Source organism: Phragmites australis, chromosome 2, assembly GCF_958298935.1.
Source record: "Phragmites australis chromosome 2, lpPhrAust1.1, whole genome shotgun sequence".
NCBI classification, from domain to species: domain Eukaryota; kingdom Viridiplantae; phylum Streptophyta; class Magnoliopsida; order Poales; family Poaceae; genus Phragmites; species Phragmites australis.
In genome coordinates this window covers 11452177-11475291 of record NC_084922.1, presented here as the reverse complement: position 1 = coordinate 11475291, position 23115 = coordinate 11452177, and the positions used below count along the sequence as shown (strand labels likewise).

Here is a 23115-nt window from a genome sequence, read left to right as displayed (position 1 = left end):
ACTAATGATAATCACCAGTGATAGATCATAATTGAGATCCGTCACTAAAATACGTCTCCTATGCATAGAGGCATACATACAAACAAAGAGTATTTCAACATCCCATTCAACAGAACTGAACTGAATTTCGATGGACGACATCTTAAAGCAATGTTACGATTTAGCAGACATCTTCACATTCAAGAACACAGATAAAGATCCAGAAACTTAAACTTAACTCAAGTCAGTCATACAATATAGTTATGCATACATTAAGTACTTATGCAAATATCCATACATCATTACACTTGAGCATCTGCCGGAGTACATAACCTCTGATATTTAACATAGTTAAAATCTACAATACTATATCCTATTACTTCATCGATATGCATTAGCGTATGAATTAGTGCACTCTCTTTTGCTTGACATGGATGACCCAATACTTTACCATAGACAGTAAATAATGTCTTATTAGCTGATTTATTTTCATTTAAATAAAACCTTATATCAGTCTGAAAGTTACCTTCAGCAGTGAAGTCTACTTTGGGGCCATAAAAGCTTAACTCAAGATGCTCCATAGCTTGATCTAAGATAGCATGAAAGCTAATTGCCGCAAAGGTGTCACCAAAAATATCCTATAAGCAAAGAATATAAAATTATAAAATAATACACGCTAATAGTCATGTATATCAAAATAACCGGATTTCATATTATTGTACCATATCATATTCATCAAACTGAGCAAGCCTCTCACTGATCAAAGCTAAATCTTCTTTGCCCTCCTCAAACGCTTTTATTCAAAAATAGTTGTAGTCAGGCAAAAAGAACACATGCTCCTCAAGCACTTTTAGCACGCCGGCGGTTTTTCGGAATGTAAGGAAATCGGTGATGCCTTGCCACAAGCCCTAATAGTGATATCCCCATTACTTTCTCCCCTTGAACGTATATCAAAAGAGATAGATAGCTTCACAAAATTCCTTCTATCTAAGTAGATTGCACCAAAGGTACAATACCACCTATCGCAGGGATTACCTCTTTAAGCCATAGGATCGGTTTCAACACCTACATGATAGGATGATATAAATTGAGTCTAATGTACTATAAACTCAATTAAATTGTTGTGTCCTAATTAGTATTACTATGAGCCTAACAATAAAAGAGGAAAAGAAAAAAGATTACTCTGATCGGTCTCGATCGTGGCCTGTGGGGGAACACCGGTGGGGGAACACCTAGAGGGTAGTGTACATCTGATGCGTGAGTCAATGGAGAAGTTATCAGGATCCATCCAAGTCTACCACGGCGATGGCAACAGGCCCCGTCACTACCTTGATCCATCGCCCTAACCCTAGCTGGTAGAGGGGGGTAGCGTACGTCGGGCTGTGGTGGAGGGCGAAGATGGCGACAGTGTCGGTGGCGAGGTGTGAAAGGCGACGGTGGGAGGAGGAGGCGAGCAGACGTGAGAGAAGATGAGAGTGGTTGAGAGAGAGAAATGGCCGGATAAGAGTGGTCGAGCAGATAGGAGTGGCAGAAATTAGTGACGGGTGATAAGTACACCTGTCACTAATAAGTCAGTCATTAGTGATCGTAACAACTACGACCCATCACTAATTACTTTAATATTAGTGACGGGTCTCATAACGACCCGTCACTAATGAGTCAGTCATTAATGATAGTAATAACTACGACACATCACTAATTACTTTAATATTAGTGACGGGTCTCATAACGACCCGTCACTAATGAGTAGGCTATATTTAGTGACGTGTGCCTTATATACCCGCTACTAATGACTGAATTATTAGTGACGGATATTAATATGACCCATCACTAATATCTTTAGTGACAGATCGTTGCTGGGTCCAGGCCTGAACCACACATTAGTGATGGGTCGGTACTAGACCCGCTAATAGTGTATTAGTGACGCGTACTGAGAAGCCGTCACTAATGACATGTCTCCTTTGATGATTTCTTACTTAGTGGTGGTATGTTCATTTACTATGGACAACAAGCTCCAACAGACATGTTATTGTGGCATGACGGGATTTGGCATAGGGACACAATGGGGCTAATCAACTTCCAAATGACATCCACCTTAGCTGCAGTTCTCAAATGCCATCTGGTCCCTACGAGATTTTGCTCCATGGCAAATGGAGCTAAGACCGCCCTTCATTGATGCCTTCCTCTCCTTCCTCGGCATCGAACCAGGCAGCACTACTACAAAAAAATAGGCTAATATGCCGGCCCATCACTGCTGATTTCTTACAAGCGGGTAGTGATGGAATATCACTACTGGTTCATATCATGGACTGGTACTAAAAGGCCATTCGAAAAGAATCATCACTGTAGCCCTCGACGAGATCTACAACTTTATAGTTGAAAACCTTTTCATTTGATATCATTTAGATATCCAAAAAATCATTTAAAGTTTCAGACAGAAGATGTCAAAATGATTGCATATGCTAATGGTATCACTGATACTTCTGTGGTGAGATGGTATGGACGTATCGCGCAAGCTAAGAGGTTCCAAGTTCGAGTTCCACGAATCGCACGCATGCATATTTCGCGTGAAAAACGCGTGACTTGTGACGGTGCGGGTGAAAGTGCCTAGAGGGGGGGGGGGTGAATAAGCTTTTCTGAAAATTAAAACTAAAACAGCGGATTAAATCTGTCGGATACTGCGATGAAGGTCGGATACTCCGGTCTAGTCCGGAGTCTCCGGTCTATACAGGAAATCAAGAACAACTACGAATTGAAGTGATCAGCTAGAATCTAAAGTTGTAGCTATGTCTACTAGATATCACAGAGCTAAAACAACAATTAAAACTAGCAAGATGATCACTAAGGTAACTTATAGGTAAATTCACAAATTCGCACGATTAAGTAAATTGTACAAATATGAACGCGAGAGATTTATCCCGGAGTTCGGCCACCTCACAAAGAAGTGCCTACGTCTCCGTTGAGGAGCTCATAAAGAGCCGGGTCTTTTCCAACCCTATCCTCTTCTAGCGACCACAAAGATCAAGCTAGAATTCCCTTACTCAATTTGAAGTCGATTACAAACTTCCTATGGCACTCCACAAAGATTGAGTGCTCTACGGGCGACGCCTTGCCGTCTAGAAGCACAAAGCTTCAAGAGTAAAGATCACAGCGAATGCTCGAGGAAGAACTCAATGCTCAAGTGGCTTAATCTCACTTCAAACCCAAACTCACTAAATTTTGTAAACTTTGTACTAGAGGTGGTTGGAGGGACTTTGAATGCTCTTAAAGTGCTCAAGGAGTCTAGAGTTCACCAGCAACAACAAGCCTTTAATGTCATGGGGTGTGGGAGTATTTATAGCCCTATCTCAAAAACTAGCCGTTACTGTTCTGTCAGGCCTGACCAGAGTATCCGGTGAACACCGGAGTATCCGGCTCCAAATCCAAAAACGGCGTCAGAACGGTCACAGAACGTGTCAGAACTAGCCGTTACAATTCTGTTAAGTTACCGGAGTCTCCAGTCCTGACAGGGCTTTCAAAAAGACTAAGTCCGGAGACATGCCGGACCCTCCGGCCTCTCCAGGTACCGGAGTATCCGGTGAACACCGAAGACTCCGGTCTTTTTATCAAAAAAGAATAAATGGTAACTGAGACACCCCTGCCGGAGTTTCCCTCGGAAACTCCGGTTAAAACATTTTTCTCCTACCGTAGTATTCGGTGAACACCGGAGACTCCGATCTTTTTCAATAAAAATAAAGACTTAACCGATTGACCTCTGACAGAGTCTCCCTCGTAGACTCCGGCCTTAAAACTCACCATCTACCGGAGTATCCGGTGAACACCGGAGACTCCGGTCCTTTTTTAACAAAAATAAATCGGAACCGAGCACCCTCTGCCGGAGTCTACCTCGGAGACTCCGGACTAAATATTGATTACCAGAGTATCTGGTGAACACCGGAGACTCCGGACTTAGTATTTTGCAAAACTAACCCGGTGTCTGTGGGTGAGTGTGTCTTTCAACTTGTTGGTTCTAAAGAATATCTTGAGCATTGAGACACTAATCAAGCAATCAAATGCAACCCTCTTAATAGAGCGGCTATCCTAGACTCAATTTCAAAAATAAAAGAATTTAGATCCTATTGAGTACTCCTAGTTGCTTCTCCTTTCTTTTCGACGGGCGTCAAACGTCATATGTCTTCTCAACTAAGACTTAAACCTATTCATAACTTAGATAAACATATTATATCCTTAATCGTTTTGTCATCAATAAGCCAAAACCCACTTATGGGGCCTAGATGCACTTTCAGCGGGCGTGGGGTTCCTCGGGTGCAAAAAAAAAATCAATTTTTTCAGCCCCAAAAAGATCGATTCAGCGCCCGACTATCACTGCCAGCTGAAACCTTCAGTCGGTAGTGATAACTCCTTCATTGGACTATCACTGCCCGTTGCCCACTGTCGGCTCTAAAACCGACAGTAAAACCCCTTTTATGAGCCAACAGTGAAGGGGTTTTTTTAATAGTGCAAACTAGCAAGCCTCAAGCTCTTGATTACCGTCGAGTCCATGCATGAGCACAATGAGTTCCTTCGCTCCCTCGGCGACTTCCTCTCCTCCCTCACCCAGGAGGACCTCGCCATGTACCCATTTGTGCTCGGCTGCAACGTTTGCATGAGCATGGTCCCCGTCTTCAACTACTTTGGCAAGCTCGATGTCCATCGCCAGCGTCATCATGGACATGCCCCCCCCCCCATCGTCAAGAACCTCCAGGGGATGAACGTCAGACTCGCCAACGTGCCCCGCAGGCTCTAGCGATACCCGGAGCTCCTTGATCAAGCTCGAGGGCACCAATTACCGCGCAGTACTCCACGTCGTTAGTACCGTGGTCGGGGGTGGAGATGGTGACGAGGAAGGGGTGGAGACAGTGATGGCCTCAACGATGGTGGAGGAAGGCCTGAGAGACGAGGAGGAACGAAGTGTGTGCCTGCGCTATCGGCGGCTGCCTTTGGCACCTGGAGGAAGAAGAATGGAAGGAGAAAGAGGGGGCAGGGGTGTCATTTCGCGTGAGGTGCCATGTCAGAACGGCTTGGAAAACGTGAAAAGTTGCCAGGTGGTGCTGAAAATAGTGGCAAATGAACAAAGTTTGATAGGGACTAGTGGCATTTGAGTACTGTAGCTTAGATGGGTGTTATTTAGAAAGTTACCCTCTGATAGAGTGAAAAAAAATTAATTAAGCGGACACAATGTGATTACCTACATGGAATGGTTGATGAGTTTGTTAGACCATCTCTAACCATATTCTTTTTATTTCGTTCATTTTTCGATTCCCTTTTCCGTTCCTATTCCCTTTATTTTCTCTTATCTCCAACAGCTTCTCTTCGAGGGGAATCGCGAAGGGAAAGGAGAAAGAATTCGGTCCTGAAGAGAATAACCTTGAGAATACTTTCATGATGAGAACCGTAAAGGGAAACCGTTGGAGCGCTGAAGGGAACGAAAATCTCTTTACGATGGGATTTTCGTCTCCGAAAAAAAAACCTTAGGCATTGTCTTATGCCTAAAGAAAAGGCTCATATTTGTTTAAACCCCTCACCACTCTACCAGCACACCTCATATAACGATGTGTCTATCATGCTGAAAAAACCTCACTTTTAGAGTCCATTTGTCAATTTCGTTTGGTGTGACGTAAGTGTTTTTCTTTTGCGATCTGATGTGATTTTTTTTTATTAACTAAAAACATAGTACAACCATTGCGGAGGATTTGCGCGATTACAAATGGAACATGTCTGAGTCATTAATCAGAAGACATCTTACATGCACTCTGCGCAAGACAATGCACTGCTTCATTTTGATATCTAAACAATGCTTAATCTCAACCTCACGGAGCTCACTAGCGCTCAATTTAACTTGCCCTTATCAACAATGCCAGACGACTTCTTGTTTCTTCATTTGATTCGAGTGCAGCACAAATTTATAAGCAATCGGTTTCCAAAGTAACTAGGAGAGAGCCGTCGGGAAGTCAGATTCAGACCTTCACCACATGCCAACATATCCGTCGCCTCCAAGAGAAAATAACCCGCCTTGCCGATAGAAGTAAGCGTGCTTTTATAAAATGGAAGTGTTGTTTTATAAACTTTATTTGTGATAAGGCTGTAGTTTTCTACTAATTTTACCATTATGATCTATATGTAAATTTACTCAATACTCTTCACCATCTTAGTTATAAATTCTTGATGTTTTAATTAAGATCTAATCAAACTTTTAAAGTTTTGACTGTTAATAACTTCTAAAATATTTAGTTTGAAAACTTAAAAATCATACGTATAAATTTATCTTAAAAAATAATTTTATAATATTATTTTTTTTATTAAATATTATAATTATATTTTAATAAAAAAATAATGATCAAATTGCATCATCAGCAAACGCCCAAAAAACTGGAGGGAGTCGCGTTCTGAACCAAGGCGCATCTAGCAGACAAGTCACTCATTCGAACCAGCTCGTGCCGCCGCTTCTCCTCCCCTCGCCTGTCCTCGCCACCCCAACCAGCGGCCCATGGAGGACCAGCTCACCGATGATTAGATCGCCGAGTTCAAGGAGGCCTTCAGTCTCTTCGACAAGGATGTCGACGGTGCTACATCTTCCTCTCTTGCTCCCTCCCTCCCTCCCCCATGTTCTTGATTCATGGTAATCTGTCTGGCTATTTGGTTTACCTTCTTCTCATTACTCAGTATCACTGTGAACAACATCTAATTGAATAAACTGAACCGAATATGCAAGGTCAGTGTCGGAGGGTGAACTCCTCTAGCAGGGATCCGGAGGGACCCCCTTTGAGATTCGGCAGGGGGGATGATTCTGAATCCGTTTTGCAGGTGAAATAAATGGGCGTAAATGCGGTGCAGGTGGAGTGAAAGGATCGGATGCAGGAAGTAGTAAATGCTCAGGGGATTTTTAGACAGGTTTGGGCCGCATTAAGCGTAACACCCTACTCCTGTGTGTATGCTATAAATACTCTGAAAATGTCTCTCTGAGCATTTGCTGTGTACAAGAATGTTTGTCTAGTCTAGAGTTTCGTGCTCCTTGTTCTTCGGTGCTCGTCGGGCTTGTCTGTGCTTCACTTGGCTACTGTTCTGAACTTGACTTCACTCAGTCTGGCCTCATTGTTCTCCGAGGTGCTCGTCCCGCCTTTATACTCGTCGAGACGATGTCGTGCCCAGAAAGGGATGGCGCGAGTTCCAAGGCACCATAAATGGAAAGTAACCATCATGGGCTGTTGCGCGAGGTGACGGGGAGGGTTGAAAACACCCTCCCGTCCAGTCTTGTAAGTCATCATGTCGTTTTTCAACAGGTGCTGCGGGGAGTGCTCACCGGGCAGTTACCAAGAAGCCCAGCGTGCCCGCCCGGTTAGAGTAAGCCTGACACAGCAGGACGACAGACGGGGCGCCTTGGGCTTCGCGATGTTATCCTGAGGTGCGCCGGATGTCCCGCGATAGGACCTGTGCATTAAATGTCCCCACGCCTTCCTGCCAGACTGTGGTAGGGACTGACAGCGAGCGTGGGGGGAGTAGTTGGAAGTGATAGGCCACGCGCCCTCTTAAATGCAGCATCGGGCCTCTCACCAGTTGACATCTCACCGCTGAACCTCTGTGGGGGGCACCGGTGAAGGACTTCTTAGGCCCTCGGGGAACCGAGTGCTCGGGGGCCACTGTTCGCCGCCCTGAGCACTCTCTCCCGGATATGCCATTTCTTGGTCCTCAGGGAACTGAGTGCTCAGGGGCTACTGTTCATGGCCCCGAGCACTCTCTCCCGGAACTGGCTGTTCGGGTCCTCGGGGAACCGAGTGCTCAGAGGCCACTGTTCGCCGCCCCGAGCACTCTCTCCCGGAACTAACTTCCCTTGGGTCCTCGGGTGCTCGGGGACCACTGTTCGCAGTCCCGAGCACTCTCTTCCCGGTACTTGGCTTTTCACGTCGTCGGGGGACTTGAGTGCTCGGGAGCCACTGTTCGCAGCCCCGAGCACTCTCTTCCCGGTACTTGGTCTTCTCGGGTCATCGGAGAACTCAGGTACTCGGGTACCACTGTTCATGGCCCGGAGCACCCTCTCCCGGGACTTGGTCTTCTCATACCTCGTGGAGATAATCCCTGCGGGAGGGCGCCACGTGACAACCTGCTGATCTGATCTCGGGACTCAGGGACTCCTGGTTCCTGTGTCACCGACAGTCAGGTTGTCTCATTACATTGCTATTGGATGCTGTTCTAGTTTTGAAGTATGTAGCAATTTGTCACGTTATGGAGATGCTAACTTGCTATGTTTTCAAGTTCAACGAGTTGGAAAAATTCTATTTTTTTTTTGGAAAATGGAGTTTTATTAACTCTCGTTGTTACATCAAGCTGATACAACCGTAGTATAAGATTTTACTCCTGGTCCCTCTTAGCTACGGTTATTCTGCTTAGGCTTAGATGCGGAGTCTAGACTGTCATTTAAACTAGATAAAGAGCTCTTGGCTGCCCACTCTAGTCTAGTACATGCCTTAGTGGCTATCTCACGATACTCATACCGATGCAGTACAAACCATGTACGGAGCCGATGTGTACAACTAAAAATATGCATGAAAAATTCCATGGCAACTCCATTATACATTCTTCATTCAGAAGGATATGTGATTCGTTGATGTGGTTTTCGGTTGATGTTAAATGTTCCAGAACTTGTTTGTGTTAATGCAAAATTGGGTTTCTATTTAAGCAATTACCAAAATTATTGCCGTCTCAACTTTTTGGCAGTGTTTTGCTTACTAAATACTGACAAATTTGTTTGTAGCCATTGCAAATTTGCAATTAAGGTTCATTTCTTCCTGCTTTACTGCTGTTCCATTGCTTTATTTTGTCGTAACACAGACAAGCCTTAATGATGAAAAAGTGGTACATCACGAGTTGAACGATTCCTGGGCTTGAATGGCATGGGGTATGTTCTTCCCAGACTTGAATGACAAGGGTATGTTCTTTCCAGGTTGCATCACATTTTTTCTCTCAAATATATCGGAAAGCTACGTATCTTTATTTTAAAATGGAAAAATAGAGAGTCTTGTATAATAATCCATGCTGGGTCAGGATGCAACGAGCAATAGAAGTTTATACACAAACTAAGCAACGGATACGACCTAGCATCAAAGCTATGTAACGTAGCCGTCATGTGTCACTACCAAGTGAGCTGGGAACCGTCATGCGTTCTCTAGGGCAGAACCCGACTGAGGCTGAGCTACAAGACATGATTGACGAGGTGGATGCTGACGGCAATGGCACAATTGATTTCCCTGAATTCCTCAATCTGATGGCCCGCAAAGATTGAAGACACTGATTCCAAGGAGGAGCTCAAGGAGGCGTTCCGTGTGTTTGACAAGGATCAGAATGGTTTTATCTCTGCTGCTGAACTTCGGCATGTCATGACCAACCTCGGTGAGAAGTTCTGATGAGGAGGTTGACGAGATGAGGATGGCCAGATTAACTATGAGGAATTCGTGAAAGTCATGATGGCCAAGCGAGCTTTAGTATCATCCGAATCGATGGGGAAGCTTCAGTAGTCGCAGACCAAAATCATTTTCTGTTTTGATGCTAGTTTGTGGGTGACTAGAGCGAACTGAAACGATCATTACATTGCAAGACTTCCTATTGTATTCATGCCTCATGGCTCATGCTGTACTGTACACAAGCTAGTTTTCCTTATGATTTTGTAGCAATTCTGTACTTGCTTTCCTGCAACATAACTTTGAGATTCCTTCAAGCTGCTGGTTTTGGAAAATCATCTGAACATGTTTGCCTGGCTTTCCTTTTTCTTTTATAGTTGACAATGCTCATTTAGTTGGTCACTGCTATGAAGATAGCAAAGTTCAAACACCGTAAGATAGCATTACCAGAATTGACCCGATCAATTGCTACCCCCGGTGGCTGTCTAGCTCGCTGCCACCTCCGATAGGTGCTAGTATGTGCCACCCTGAAATCCACATAGTGCATAGCACTTTTTGAATACTATCAGATCCCCATATTTGCACATTTACTTCTTATGAAAGCTAATTGTTCATATTCAAAAGAAAACAATGGAGCCATTTTAATTGAAAAATATAATATGTAACTCCACTAGTTAGGACTTGGAGCCCAGGATATAAAGAGACAACAAGGCTGATCTCAATTCCATTTTATCATAACAATGAAACATCTGGTGCTTCAGACTCTACACAAAAATTGGGACAACCCTTTACATCTGATTAAATAACACTTTACATGAATTCTTGCAATTTTAAACCCAGGCCTGCAATCTAACAGTGTCCCTGATTTAATTCACAAGTCAAACTACCTATACACAGCTAAGAACGCCTCATCGCATCTGACAGGGAGAAAAACGGCTTGAATGTCAGAACTAGCCCAATTACTGACACCATGTTTATCACCAGGAACAATATCTGATCACCTGCAAGTTGCATAACGAAACAAGAATATGCACTTAGGAAGGAACAGGATCTGATCACCTGACATTATAGGTAAGGAAATGCCATCAGAAGTAATGCAATTAACAAGCTTGGAGGAGCCATTTATGTGTTATTTATGTACCTGGTAAGAACAACCCACTTATGTGCTTCTGAGCCCACGAAAACCTGTAGAAGGCAAGAAAAGAAGCTAAGCGATTGGAAAGTACATTTGCATGCTAAGCAAAGCTAATCCAGGACCTTATTGTTCTGTGAAAAAACAGTATTTTTTTTGTCCAGACAAAAAAAAAATAGTACTTACAAAATTCCTGCTGCAGCTGGAGCTACAGCTTTGAACATTGACATCAGAGTCACAGAGATGCCATTTGCAACACCTCTTTGTTCTTGAGTCTGCACATGTTTCATCATCAGAGAAGTTTGAAGCTAGAAAAATGATAGAGCAAATGTATTGACACAAATAAGCCTAGTAGACAAGATTGAAGCTTACCACTGCGGTGTTCTGCAGAATGTTGCAGGCGGTAGTAATCGTAGCCTGTTTTGTTCAAATATACATCAGAATTTGTTCATGATAAATTTTTCCTTGTAAAATGACTGAGCTTATTTTCTCTAAGAAGATTGCTATACATTTTTATCTGTACTCTTTCTCTTTGCTACATCAGAATTCAGAAATGGGAATTATGTCAGCACAGATGAGATCCAAAATTTCCCTATTCTAGTTGCCGATAGCGATAAAAATGGCAATAAAAGAGATAAAAGAAACTGACTCACAGAGAACACATTCTTCAAAAGCGAAGCTGTGTTGATAAGTATTTTGAGCTCCAGACCATGTAGGTTGGCCATGAAGGGATATGTTGTGAGGAGAAGTATAGACAAAATCTACACATGAAACACCCATTTGAGTTTGGTACTTGAAAAGATAAATCAGATTAAAGAATTATCTTAGCAAAGATAGGAATTTGCTTCAATACACCTCTTTTAGAAATATTTATGTAGGGCACACCCCCATAGTTTTCATAAAAAGAAATTAATCAATATTCTCCCCCGCCTAATATTCAAATCTATATCTAACCATGGATTTTATTTATCTTATTAGGTTGATGCATATTTGTTTCCCCACTTAACATAAAACTATTTTGATAAAATTTCTTAAAGGTGTATTGAAGGAAACCCCACAAAGATGTATATCTCGCATACCGCCGCAGGACGGAAGGGTTTGATTGGTCCAAAATACTTGGCAATGAAAGGATAAACAGCAAGTTGATATACTAGGACACCAAAACCTACAAAGATCAAATGAAAAAGTCGTCAGGTAAATAATTCAACGTCAACCAGGAAGTGGTAAAGACGCATGAACCAGGAAGTGGTAAAGACGCATGCTTTTTATGTGCTAATTTAATTCATTTTGCTTCTCATGTGCAAAAATTATTAGCCTAGAAACTTGGAAACATATAACATACCTGAGAAGGCTAGCACAGTACCCACATCCTGGGTGGTCAAACTCAGGCCCCGGAATTTTCTGCTGCTCACTGCCCAGAGTGAAAATGTCTGAAGATGATATTTAGAGAACATATTAGCATTCGCCATGTGAAGCTTAGTATCTATTTCAAGAACTGCGATGACGCACAGGCATCCTCTAATTTGAATTTTTATTGAAGAAGTTACTCTCATGATCACGTAATTAAGATTCAGAAATAGGGAATGGAGATCACCTCAAGATAAGCTGTGTCATGGAGACAAAAGATACAGTATAGGATTACTGCTGATATCAATTGCCAGTTCTTTAGCAGGTTCTTTGTAGATTCGCCTCTAGATTCTTTAGCTTTTCCACCTTCTAAGTTCGAGTCACTAACTAGTGCCTCCAGTTCATCAATAGCTTCTACTTTATCATCATGGTGAAAGTGCAGCGTTTCCTGAGAAAATGGGATACAGGCTAAGGAACTTTCTCTAAATCTTATGCAAATTTCGAAATATGCCTTTTCTGTGGAAGTACTGGATACTTGTACTGAACGGCGGCATATCATTCTTGATATATTTCATTTATTTTTCTGAAGGGATGTTGCAAGTTAGATGTTCAAGGGAAAAAATACAAAGGAGATGATGTGGTGTACCGGAAGCCAAATGCATGCAATACATGATCCTGCTGCTAGTACTGATATGACGAAGCAAGGAAGGAAGTATGGAAACCTGAAAGTAGATGCAAATTTCAAAGGTTTATCTTATGCTCAAAACGATATGAAAACTAATATAATAGAAATAGTATGAGCAATGATTTACCTCCCAAATATGGACTCCTCGGAGAAAAGATATGGGTACTTTTGTGCAGGCTAATACAAGATAGAGGGTAGATAATGTTAGTCATGTATTTGTCCAATAGTTGCTTTATTGGACTATTAGATACAAATCATCTCCATTCTTGTGAAAGACTTAATCATAGTTAATAAGCTGGCAAAAGTGTGAAAGTAACCAAAGAATATACTTGCACCAACTTAATCTTGTTGGATGTTTTTTCTTTTTAAAAAAGGGTCTAATTTTGCCACTGCCCTGCCCTTCATTGGAGCCCATAAATAGGCTGACTCCATCCTCGGAGCAAAGCCTTTTCCTCCTTGGAGCTTTGCCACTGCGCTACGGCGCAGTCTGCTTGTTGGATGAAGTTTTGAACTTGAACATTATTGTTTGGTAGCTGAACAGTCTATCCTCTTTGTAACTCTATGGTATTTACTTGAGTTCTTTTGCATACATGTGAGAGGTCAAGCTCTGATGAAGTGAAGCATGATGCAGATACATATAGTATTAAAAAATTTACTTTTCTTGCCATCGAAGTGCAATTATCCTCACCTGTGCCAGAAAGCCTCCAATAGCTGGTCCAACAACAAGAGCTATCGCTCTTGATGATGTAACCTAGGACATAATGTTAGACCTAAGTTAGCTACAAGTAAATATAAACATTACAAACTGAAAATTTGATCAAAGGAAGAAGCTGAAGGTTTGAAATGGAAAAATAGCAGGGAATGCTCTTACAAGAGAGATTCCTAAAGCTTGGTGCTCTTTCCTGCAGACTTCTGTAGCATAGGCCTGGAAAATGCAGATGCAGCCATGATAATCTAATACCTAAATGTCATTTGCTATTTGGGCCAGCCATCCGCATCATCAGTTACCTTGATTGGTCCTAGTATACCACAGAGCAACCCAAGTAACCCCCTAGTTACAATTGCCATCCAGTAGGTTGTGCTAAGGCCAAAGAGTGTGTTAAACACAATCCTGAAAAAAGAATCAAAACAAGATTTCCTTCAGTCCAGTTGAATCGAGAGCTAACTATGGTCTCACGATTTGACTGAATGTTCCCCACACTGAGAGGATGCTGATCACAATGCAGGGCTTCCTTCCATACTTGTCAGCAAACATGCCCCATGGCACAGAACTGATGGTTCTTCCAAGGAAATAAGTTGCCCCTTGAAGAGAAAATTACAGTCAGCAAGAAAATTACAGTCAGCAAGACATTTACTAGTGACAACAACTATCGTCGAACAGCGATAATAATTACGGGTCTATTCAATTAATTGATGGCAATGCACATGTGACCTGAGATTAAGAGTACAAAAATATATAAAACTAGATGTGAATTCTCAACCATGAGAGGAGACATTGCTCACCAACAAAACCAGCATAGAACCCGATGTCTTGCTCTTGCTTTGCGATTTTTAAGTCCCTGATCTGTTGTATTGCAACATAGTAAACAGTTGACAACCATTATATTTCAGAATTCAATGAGTTGCAAGCTTTTAGTATGTCAATGAAGGTAAATGATGAGATTTTAAACATCTATGCATACCATGAAATATAGATAAGGGAACAATGACTGGATTGGCATAGCTGGAACGTCAAAAAATGAGGGGTTAATCAACAACAGATAAAACTAATTTGATGCGATAGAACTGAAAAACAGGTAAAAATTGTGCATATACTTTATGTTGTTGCCAACGAATGTTTAATATGCCCATAACAGTATATATGCTGAAATCTGAATCCACGGACGTTACATGGCAACCACTATATTAAAGGAAAGACAAGCTACCACTACCAAACTAGAGTAGTTTCTTCAAAGAATCTTCCCCAGAAGAACCCCTTAAAAAAAACCCAACCTGCACCATGAATAAGCAAGTACCAGTACTGACTTGGACAATGCGAAAGAACAGAGCGCAGCATCAGCAATTCAGCATGACGGATTAGACCTATTAATACGCGCATGTCGGCATATTCTTTGTCTACTTCTAAAAGCCATGACGATTCACTCTGAATTCTTTGTCTTACTAAGAAGATGTGCAGCTCTCTTGTGTATTCTTGTAAGAAAAATCACTGCGAGTCTGACTCTGACAATCAGAGTGCTATGTATCGATATGTCTGTACGCAGAAGAGGTTCATGGATCATACTGGCGCAGAGGCAGGCGATCGAAATGTAGAGGAAGTCCTTGTTGCACCTTCCTCTCCTGCCTGCACCCGAGACACCTCTCGTGCCGCGCCGCCTTCCTGTCACCGAATGCTGGAGACGATCCACTCATCTCCATCTCTCTAACTCTCTCATCAGCTATTGATATTTTTTATGGTCAAACCGGGGGGACAGAGCATTACACCACGCGTCCGCCCGCGACGCATATCTCATGGCAAGGCAGCCGGCATTGATGGTTGCATTGAGGCGAAAGACGACGTCGTGCCGGTGCTTCCAGATGTGCCAGCAACGAAGGATAAGGAAGGTATAATAGTGAGCTTGCGGCACAGTCCACAGATCGCGGACAGTGCTTGCATCTTCGAGTTGGAAATTTAGGAGGCGCCAGAAGTCTTTGACAAAGTGGTACCCGACACACGCGTACACATGATGGGCTCACACGCGCACACACGCTCGGCAACTAACCACAAAGGGGAACCGGATCCTCTGACGTTGCTGAAACAACGTCAGAGGACAGCCGGCTTCCGATCGTCGTCCATCCGTCCGCTTAGCCATCCGACAGAAATTTACTATTTTTTATTTTTAAAATTTGCAAATATATACGTCTGTTTTTAAAATTTGTAAATCTATACTCTTGTTGCCCCCATATTTCCTTCCAACTAGGGACATGTTTAAAAATCCAAAAAATATCGTGATGCAATGCCCTCAAAATTCAAAACGAATAGTCATGAAAAATTATGATGTAGAAGATGCTATAATCTAACTCTTTAAAAAATTTAGATAAAAATATGACTTATAAGATTAAAAAAATACAAATTTCAGAGATGCGGAAATTTATCCTTTTTTTTCTCATTTTAGGCCAGGCCGACGGATGGATGGCCACCGATGGCCAACTGATCCGGTTCCCCACAATGGCCCTGGACAGCACTATACCGGAAGGGCGAAGATAGAAAAGTGACTTTTTTTATTTACTTTAACTAGCCATTGCATATGTGTTTCACACATGTGGAATCAATTCAGATATAGCAATATGAGTAGGTAAAAGAATATAGCAAGGATTTGCACGATGATTGAATTTAGGTGGGCGTGCGACACAGAGATGGATAGTGTCAAAGAGATAGTTGTCATCGATCAATAGAGGTGGCCAGTATTGATGAGGTGTGCGAGCCAATGAGCGAAGGTAGCCAATGTCCATCCGAGGAGGTGATCGACACATGACAGGAGTTGATGTTATTTCTTGTCGATCTATGTACGTATTAGTAGGGAACAAAGAATGTAGCTGGATTTTGGAAATATACGATTTTATCATAGTTTTGAAAGAGATGAAGAAAATGATGATTGGTCTTGATATTTTATTATGTGATAATTATTTATCTTTTAATAGAGTGGCAGAAGGAAAGAGAGTGTGCTGCAATCAAGGAAGACGAGAAAGGACGATGCGTGAAGAGTAGGTTGATTGTTAATCGGTTAATCGACTATGACTTTCTATGTTACAGGAGAGAGGGAGGTGGAGGATCAATTTTGATTATAGATCATTATGTAAGATAAGATGTAGGATGAAGAACGTTTAAATTTATCATAACTCGTCTATTTTACAGAGTATAGATATGAGTTCAGGATTTGAGCTTGACTGTGTAGATGCCGAACCATGCGGAACATCGATTTTAACAAGCCCACAAGTGCGATTCCATTCGAACCAGTGCTCTTATGGGTCGTTACTTGTCGATCCTGCCACGGTGGAGGCTAGCTCGATCTATCTTGCAGACAGAGTCACCGCTCCGCTTGGCGGTCGACGCTTCGAGCGGTTCTCGTACGATCTGGGCGCTCAGGGGCAGCGTGATTACCGTTTCAAATGATGGAGGTAGGTAGCTACTAACTGTTTCAAGCAGCTGCAATCATTCGTGAACCAAGCAGAAAAAGCAAAAGGCTCTGTTGAGATGGGAGTTGAACCTTCACGATGGAGCAGCTCTCATGGCGATGAGGTTGACACGGAGGAGCTGCGACATGCGCGGGGGAACAAACTGCTCCAGATGCTGGGGCCTCCACATCATTGCGGGTGCCAGGAGCTCGGGTTAGGAATTTGAGGTGAAATTTTTACATTTTAACCATTTTAAAAACATATTCTACAAATAAACTGATGCGAAAATATTTTCTAAAAATAGATCTTTTTACATGGCGCCATGATATTTGTGCTGTGGTTACATGGCAATTACCATAACGCCAATTATCATAACGTTGTGCTATTAACAACGGCACTAATAGTCATAATGCCATAAAAATGGTCTATTTTTTAATATTGTTTTCCTATAGGTCCATGCGTAGAAAAAGTATTTGAAAAGGGTCAAAATCTAAAAAGTCCACAAAATTTTGGATAAGAGGGAAAGCATTGAAGATAGGGGTGGCAACAGGTCAGGTTGAGGTCGGGTGGAGTAAGAACGCATCCGACTCGAAACTTGAAATATGAAATCCGATCAGGACCCGAAACTCAAACCGGGTGCAAAATCACCCTTACCTCGACCTCGACGGGGACCCAAGACTTGACAGGGGACCTGAAACCTAAAAACTCTACTCCCTGCGCCTTCATCCTCTCCGCCCCACTCCTGGAACCCGCCCCTCTCAGTGGCATTGTCATGGACCCGCACACCGAGAACACCTTCCTCACCATGGACAACGCTATGCCTCATCATGGTGTGGGACGAGGCAGCGCCTAACAGTGCCATGGCCGCAGTGGCGGTCCGGAGCGACGGGACAGTGGCGGTGGGTGGCGTTGTGCCTCGTCGGAGTGCGGGATGAGGCGGCGCCCGATGACATCATGGTGGCGGTGGCGGTCTGGAGTGACGGGTCGACAGCAGTGGGTGGCACGGTGGCGTTGCGCCTCATCGGGGTGCAGGGTGAGGTGGCGCTCGACGATGCCGTGACCATGGTAGCGGTGCAGGAGCAAAGGTGAGTGTACGCGCTGGTGGAGGTCGGTGGCCCGGTGAGTTGGATGGTGGGATTTCGGGGCCCACGGGGCACCCACGAACGCAAAATAGGACCCCAAACCCAACTTGGATCGGGGGCCCAACCTAATGGCCCCGTAGGTCGGTTTCTCCACCTAAACCTATCCTCGCCTGATCAGAAACCCATGGGGCCTTGACCCAACTTGGCTCACTGATATCCTTAATCAAAGAACAGAAGTGTGAAGGGGAAGAGCAAGTCAGAAAAAAGAAGCCCAATCTATATCACACTCCAACATTTTAACCCACCTAGCAACCGAATTTTGGGCCATCGGATCCATCTCTCATCTAATGATCCCCTTATATCTTCCTCCTCCAACATTCTTCTATCCATCGCCTTGTCGCCTAAGCCCTGCCTTCATCCTCCCATCTCTAGAGTGATTGCCGCCCTCCACCACGCTAACCTATCATGGTTGAGTCGCCCCCACCGCTGACCCCGTCCGTCGACCACGGTTCTGACTTCCATCTAATTCCGAGGACATGGTCAACCCCGAACCCTAAACCCTCGCTCTTGCTGGAGCTCATCAGAGATGGAGTAGATCCGATCAGATCTAACTGGAGATGGAGAAGGCATGGTCGGATCATGCTGGAATCGGAGAAGAGAGTGAAGAGAAGGGGAGAAAAAAATTGGTGTTGGAGGGGGAAAGAAATACCCTATTAGAATATATTAGTTCAAAAAAAGTATGGCTAAATAATTTTCACATGATTTATTCCTCCAAAATCGTTCGATCTTTCCTACTTTCGATCTTGATCCAATGTGCAAGATCAGCTAGCAGTTCACATATATCCTAGCTCTAATCACTGCAAAACGGAACGCCCGGCCATCACTGCCTACTAGCGATCCTTTGCCACCGTAGCCAGTGGCACCCCGCAACCTTGTCGTCCCGCCCGCCGGGCCGGTTGATGTCCCCGGCCATCCTCTAAGGCCCGGTGCCCACAAAATCCCAAACCTCGAACACTAACTTCACCGGAGGAGATGACATCGCCAGAGAAGACGATAATGTCGCCGTAGAAGACAACGAGTTGGCCAGTAAGCACGATTTTTCAAATGGAAATTCGTATGATCTGGGGGGAGGATTCATGCGAATGATGACTAGCTAGCTGTTCCGAGAAAAAAATGTTGGAGTTTGTCGTGCAAGTTGGAGCCAAATATATGCTTAAGTAGGCTCTTAAATCTATCAACCTATTGAAGCATCTTTTAAACACTTGTTCCCGTTGTAAGCTGAGACTCTTGTATAGACTCTTGATGATAATGCTCTAGCTAATTCAGTGATCATGACCGATTCAAATGCACCACGTACTCCCTAATACGTGCAGGCCACTATCCCAAGTAACACCCCATTACTACAGAGCGAGTCTTCCGTGTCACTTTTTCACTCCCGGCTCAAAAACAACCGGTAGTAATAAAATATCGCTGACGGTTCACGAGTTTCAATGGTCAATCAATCAGTGAGTCATTAAAAACAATCAGTGATATCCACTATCACTATCAATTCATAATACGATCTGGCAGTGATACAATACTGTCGGTTAGTGTTATTGACCGGTAATAATACTTCTTTATTATTGCTGTTATAGACCAATAATGATATTTATTTATCACTGTCAATTTATAACACGAACCGATAGTGATACAACACTAACAATTAGTGTTATGGACCGGCAATAATAAGATTTATCACTGTCAATTCATAATTCAACCGATATATCAATGATTAAGTCTTTATAAACTAGAAGTGATAAATCCTATCACGATCGATTTATAAATAGAACTTCAAGCATGCATGGCTCCACGACTCAACACAAATTCACGCATGCTTCTCTATCCTGCCTACGACTACTCAACGTGCATCTGCACACGCACACATCCTTACGTGCGCACAACGGCACAGACACTCGACTCCCCAGTCGTATATATACGCGCAGTAGTGATGCACGGACGCCTGCACACATGTTACGCACACTCTAATTCTATACGCAAATTTAAATGACAAGATCATTCTAACACCGATGAGCAACAGCGCGTCGCCGCCGGCGATGATCTCGACGGCAGGCAACGCCGGTGCTAGATGGGCGTGCGTGCTATACATGTGATGACTGATGCCTTTCTGGCATACATATTTGGAGGTCACTTTCTCCTTGATCCTTTCTGGCATACATATTTGGAGGTCACTTTCTCCTTGATCCTTTCTGGCATATATACTGCGATTTGCGAAAGCCTAGCTGAGTGCTACCCTCGCGTCGCGGGCACGCACATTATTGTTTCAGAATTCATTTCAGTTTCCCAGTGATAACAATGTATCTGTCTGTACCTCTTTCTTTTCTCGATTATATTAGAGAGGTAGCGACGTCTGCAAGATACGCGCGTGCATGCCGGCTGCACGACGAGGTGAAGGAACACGCTCCGTGTGTGTTGTGCAGCGAAAACGTGCCTCACGCACCATGTCCTGGTGCAGGCCGTATGTATCAATGTGTGTACATATTTATATACATACATATATGTACATGCACGCACACATCAAGAAATGACTCGCTATACCTTTAGGGCATGTTTGGATGCAAGGCAGAAATAACCCATGTGGAGCTAAATCACGACGGGAAAATTTATCATGCAAATGGCATCCCGTCAAATCCATAGACATCTCCTCTTGACGTTTGGAAGATAGAGGATGAAAAAATCCACCCAAACAAATGAAATCCAAACAAAATCAACAAAAATGAAATAATTTAGAAACATTGGAGGAAATTCAGAAATTTGCTAGGCTTGGCACAAACATTCACCAAATCCATGCATGCATTTGATCCAGTTAATCTGTAGCACTAATCATATCCATTAACATCCCAAGATAGAATTAAAAAAAAATTGAATTGTTTCTCCATAACGAATTGTGCTACCTCAGTCCATATGCTTGGTGGTGGAAGTGGAACTCGAAGAAGCCAGGCTGCCGCCAACCCTGCAAACATTCGCTGACTCGGATGCTAGTGGCTAGGTCGAAGGAACGCCCTGGGAAATGAGACGCTGAGAGACAAGATGCAATATGGGATGCCGAGCATGATTTACCAAAAGGAGAGGACGAGGTACAAGATGATGACAGATGGGTCATCTCGATCGGAGGAGCGTGTGTGATCTGCCATGAGGGCCTCGAACTCCACGAACCGTGGGCATTAGGAGGCGGCGAGGCAGTTGACGAAGGAAACGAGTCACCCATGACCCACAAGATGGAGCGAGCAAGAGAGAGCGTGACGAGGAAAGAAATTCACGAGTGCAAAAGAGTTTTTTTTCTCCCTTTGAATTGACGGAGATGGGGGTGGAATGGGCCAAAAAAAATTTAGCCCGTGAGGTATCTAAATAGCCACGGGGTTTAGCAGGGGAGCAAACCCACGGGCCGCATTAGCAGTATCCAAAGTTCCAAACAAGCCTGTAAAAGCTTGGACAATACCGTCCCGGTCGGGGCTAGGTGCAAAAACTAAGGTAGTATTTGGTTGGTGGGACGGGAGGGGATGGAGCGGATCTATCCTGTTTTTGAACTGTTTGGATGGAGAACAGTGGGATGAAATGGTTCGGAATCAGGGAATATTCTTCAAAGATTCGGGATGGAGTCGTTCCAAAAAAATAGTGAAACACAGCCGTCCCACTTCAAACATAACACTGGTAGTGGGCCCGAGATACTAAAATGGACTTGTTCCATCTCACCCACCAAAGAAGCATTTATATATGAATAGAATTATTATATCCTCAAATATATGAATAGAATCGTCACATCCCACCTCGCTCTCCAATCAAACACTGCCTAAGGAAACAGTACTGTAGATAGCTGCAGGTCTAATTAGGTCTGACAAGCTGAGGTAGATATATCCTCTCTTCTTCTGAAGGAGAAAAGAGCCACCAGCATGTACCCATTATTTAGCTGCCTGACTCTGGAGCCCCACTGGACGTTGCCTACTTGCCCGGAGCCGCGCATGACAGTGGAAGGTGAAACAAAGCAACCAGCTGCAGAGTGGCAGCTCGACCTGCGGGGAGTCTGGGGCTGGCCGGAGCTAGCCGTGAAGCTCCTCAATCTTTTTCACCCGGACGGCAAGCCGCAGTCCGGTGGCTTCCCCGGCGTCCTGCCCTTCTCAGAATTAACGTACGGAGGTTCTCTCATTCCGCCCGTTCTAGCTAACTTTTGGCAGCAATAGGAAGCAAATTTTGTATTTTTTTAATTATTCGATCAACTAAAAAAAATTAAAAAATAAAGTAGAGATTTACTCTCACCTAATTAAGTTATTAAAATGAACTAAATATTGACCTTATTAGGTATCCCCTTTACCCCTGGCAGCAGTTTTTGATTAATAACATCTAACATCTATAAAACTATATGGACATGGAGTCATGGACACGGTTTTCAATATGATATTTTGATTAATAACATTTATAAAACTATATTAGTTTAAATAGAAAGAGTTATATATTATGAATATATTTTTCATGATGAGTCTGATAACATTAACATTATACCGTCAATTTATATGGTTTTTTTCCATTAATGGTCAAAGATAATAAATTATGACTTATGCGGGAGGGAGTAGTAGCTAACAGATGAAAGACGGTGCCTGTGCACGCCTAAAAACGTACTACCACTTGCCAAGAATCAATCAAAATTGGTTAAAAAAAGAAAAGAAGAATCGAGAAAACCGGGAAGAAGAGGGGGGGAGGGGGGCTAACGTACAGGAGGTGAGGCAGACGATCCAAATGTAGAAGAAGTTGAGGTAGGGGATGCCGGTCTTGGTCTTGTTGATCTGGTCCAGCCGGCACCCGGGGCACCCCTCGTGTTTCCTCTTCGCCTCCAGCAATGGCGCAGCCGAACCATTCTCGCCGGTGGCCATCTCCTGCTCCCTCTCCTCCTCCTCCTCCTCCTCCTCCTCCCTCTCTCTCTCTCTCAGCTAGAGCAGAGTGGCAGTAAAGGAGATGCAAAGGCAGCTATCACCTGTACTGAGCATGTAACGAGCGGAGGAGGAGGCCGCTTTTGCAGACGCGCATGTAAGCGCGCGCACGCCAGGTACGTGAGAGGTCAGAACCACACAGCGCGCGCCGGGTGCCCTGGTCTCGATTGGCACGTGCGTCTCGTTCCTCGCATCGGGAAAAGTCGAATCCCATGCAGATGCTTCAACATGTGGCCTTGTTTGGACGGGCAGGTACTATCAGGCTGTTTGGTTAGAGGTTAAAGGAGCTAATTCAAATTTTGATCGTGTCTTAAAAATTTATTCTTTA

General features: G+C 43.6%; 1 protein-coding gene and 1 pseudogene across 5 annotated transcripts; one reads left to right on the top strand and one right to left on the bottom strand.

Annotated features, from left to right (window-relative positions):
* Positions 1–6505: 6505 nt before the first annotated feature.
* Positions 6506–9468, top strand: LOC133902841 (calmodulin-6-like; annotated as a pseudogene).
* A 638-nt stretch (positions 9469–10106) lies between these two features.
* LOC133899593 (probable peptide/nitrate transporter At3g43790) lies at positions 10107–22824 on the bottom strand. 5 transcript variants are annotated; one of them, XM_062340618.1, is made up of 18 exons: positions 22574–22692; positions 20760–20868; positions 14257–14297; positions 14078–14138; positions 13774–13876; positions 13583–13685; positions 13446–13499; positions 13263–13325; positions 12702–12751; positions 12536–12611; positions 12137–12337; positions 11885–11972; positions 11622–11707; positions 11196–11303; positions 10915–10959; positions 10729–10817; positions 10552–10595; positions 10107–10411 (listed from the first exon to the last, which is right to left on the bottom strand). In XM_062340618.1, exons 3-18 carry the CDS (start codon positions 14293–14295, stop codon positions 10308–10310), a joined length of 1314 nt encoding a protein of 437 aa, XP_062196602.1. In that variant the 5' UTR covers positions 14296–14297; positions 20760–20868; positions 22574–22692; the 3' UTR covers positions 10107–10307. The 5 variants fall into 5 exon arrangements, with proteins under 5 accessions (XP_062196602.1, XP_062196586.1, XP_062196593.1 ...); XM_062340602.1 differs by lacking the exon at positions 20760–20868 and having other exon boundaries at positions 22574–22824; XM_062340609.1 differs by lacking the exon at positions 20760–20868 and having other exon boundaries at positions 13816–13876; positions 22574–22824.
* Positions 22825–23115: the final 291 nt, after the last annotated feature.

Excerpts from the sequence above, each read along its gene's own strand:
- LOC133899593 (XM_062340602.1), bottom strand. The coding sequence starts at position 22,730 with ATGGCCACCGGCGAGAATGGTTCGGCTGCGCCATTGCTGGAGGCGAAG. Across the intron at positions 14,139-14,256 it reads TCCCTTATCTATATTTCATG|ATCAGGGACTTAAAAATCGC; the intron begins GTATGCATAGAT and ends GCAATACAACAG. Across the intron at positions 11,973-12,136 it reads ATGACACAGCTTATCTTGAG|ACATTTTCACTCTGGGCAGT; the intron begins GTGATCTCCATT and ends TATCATCTTCAG.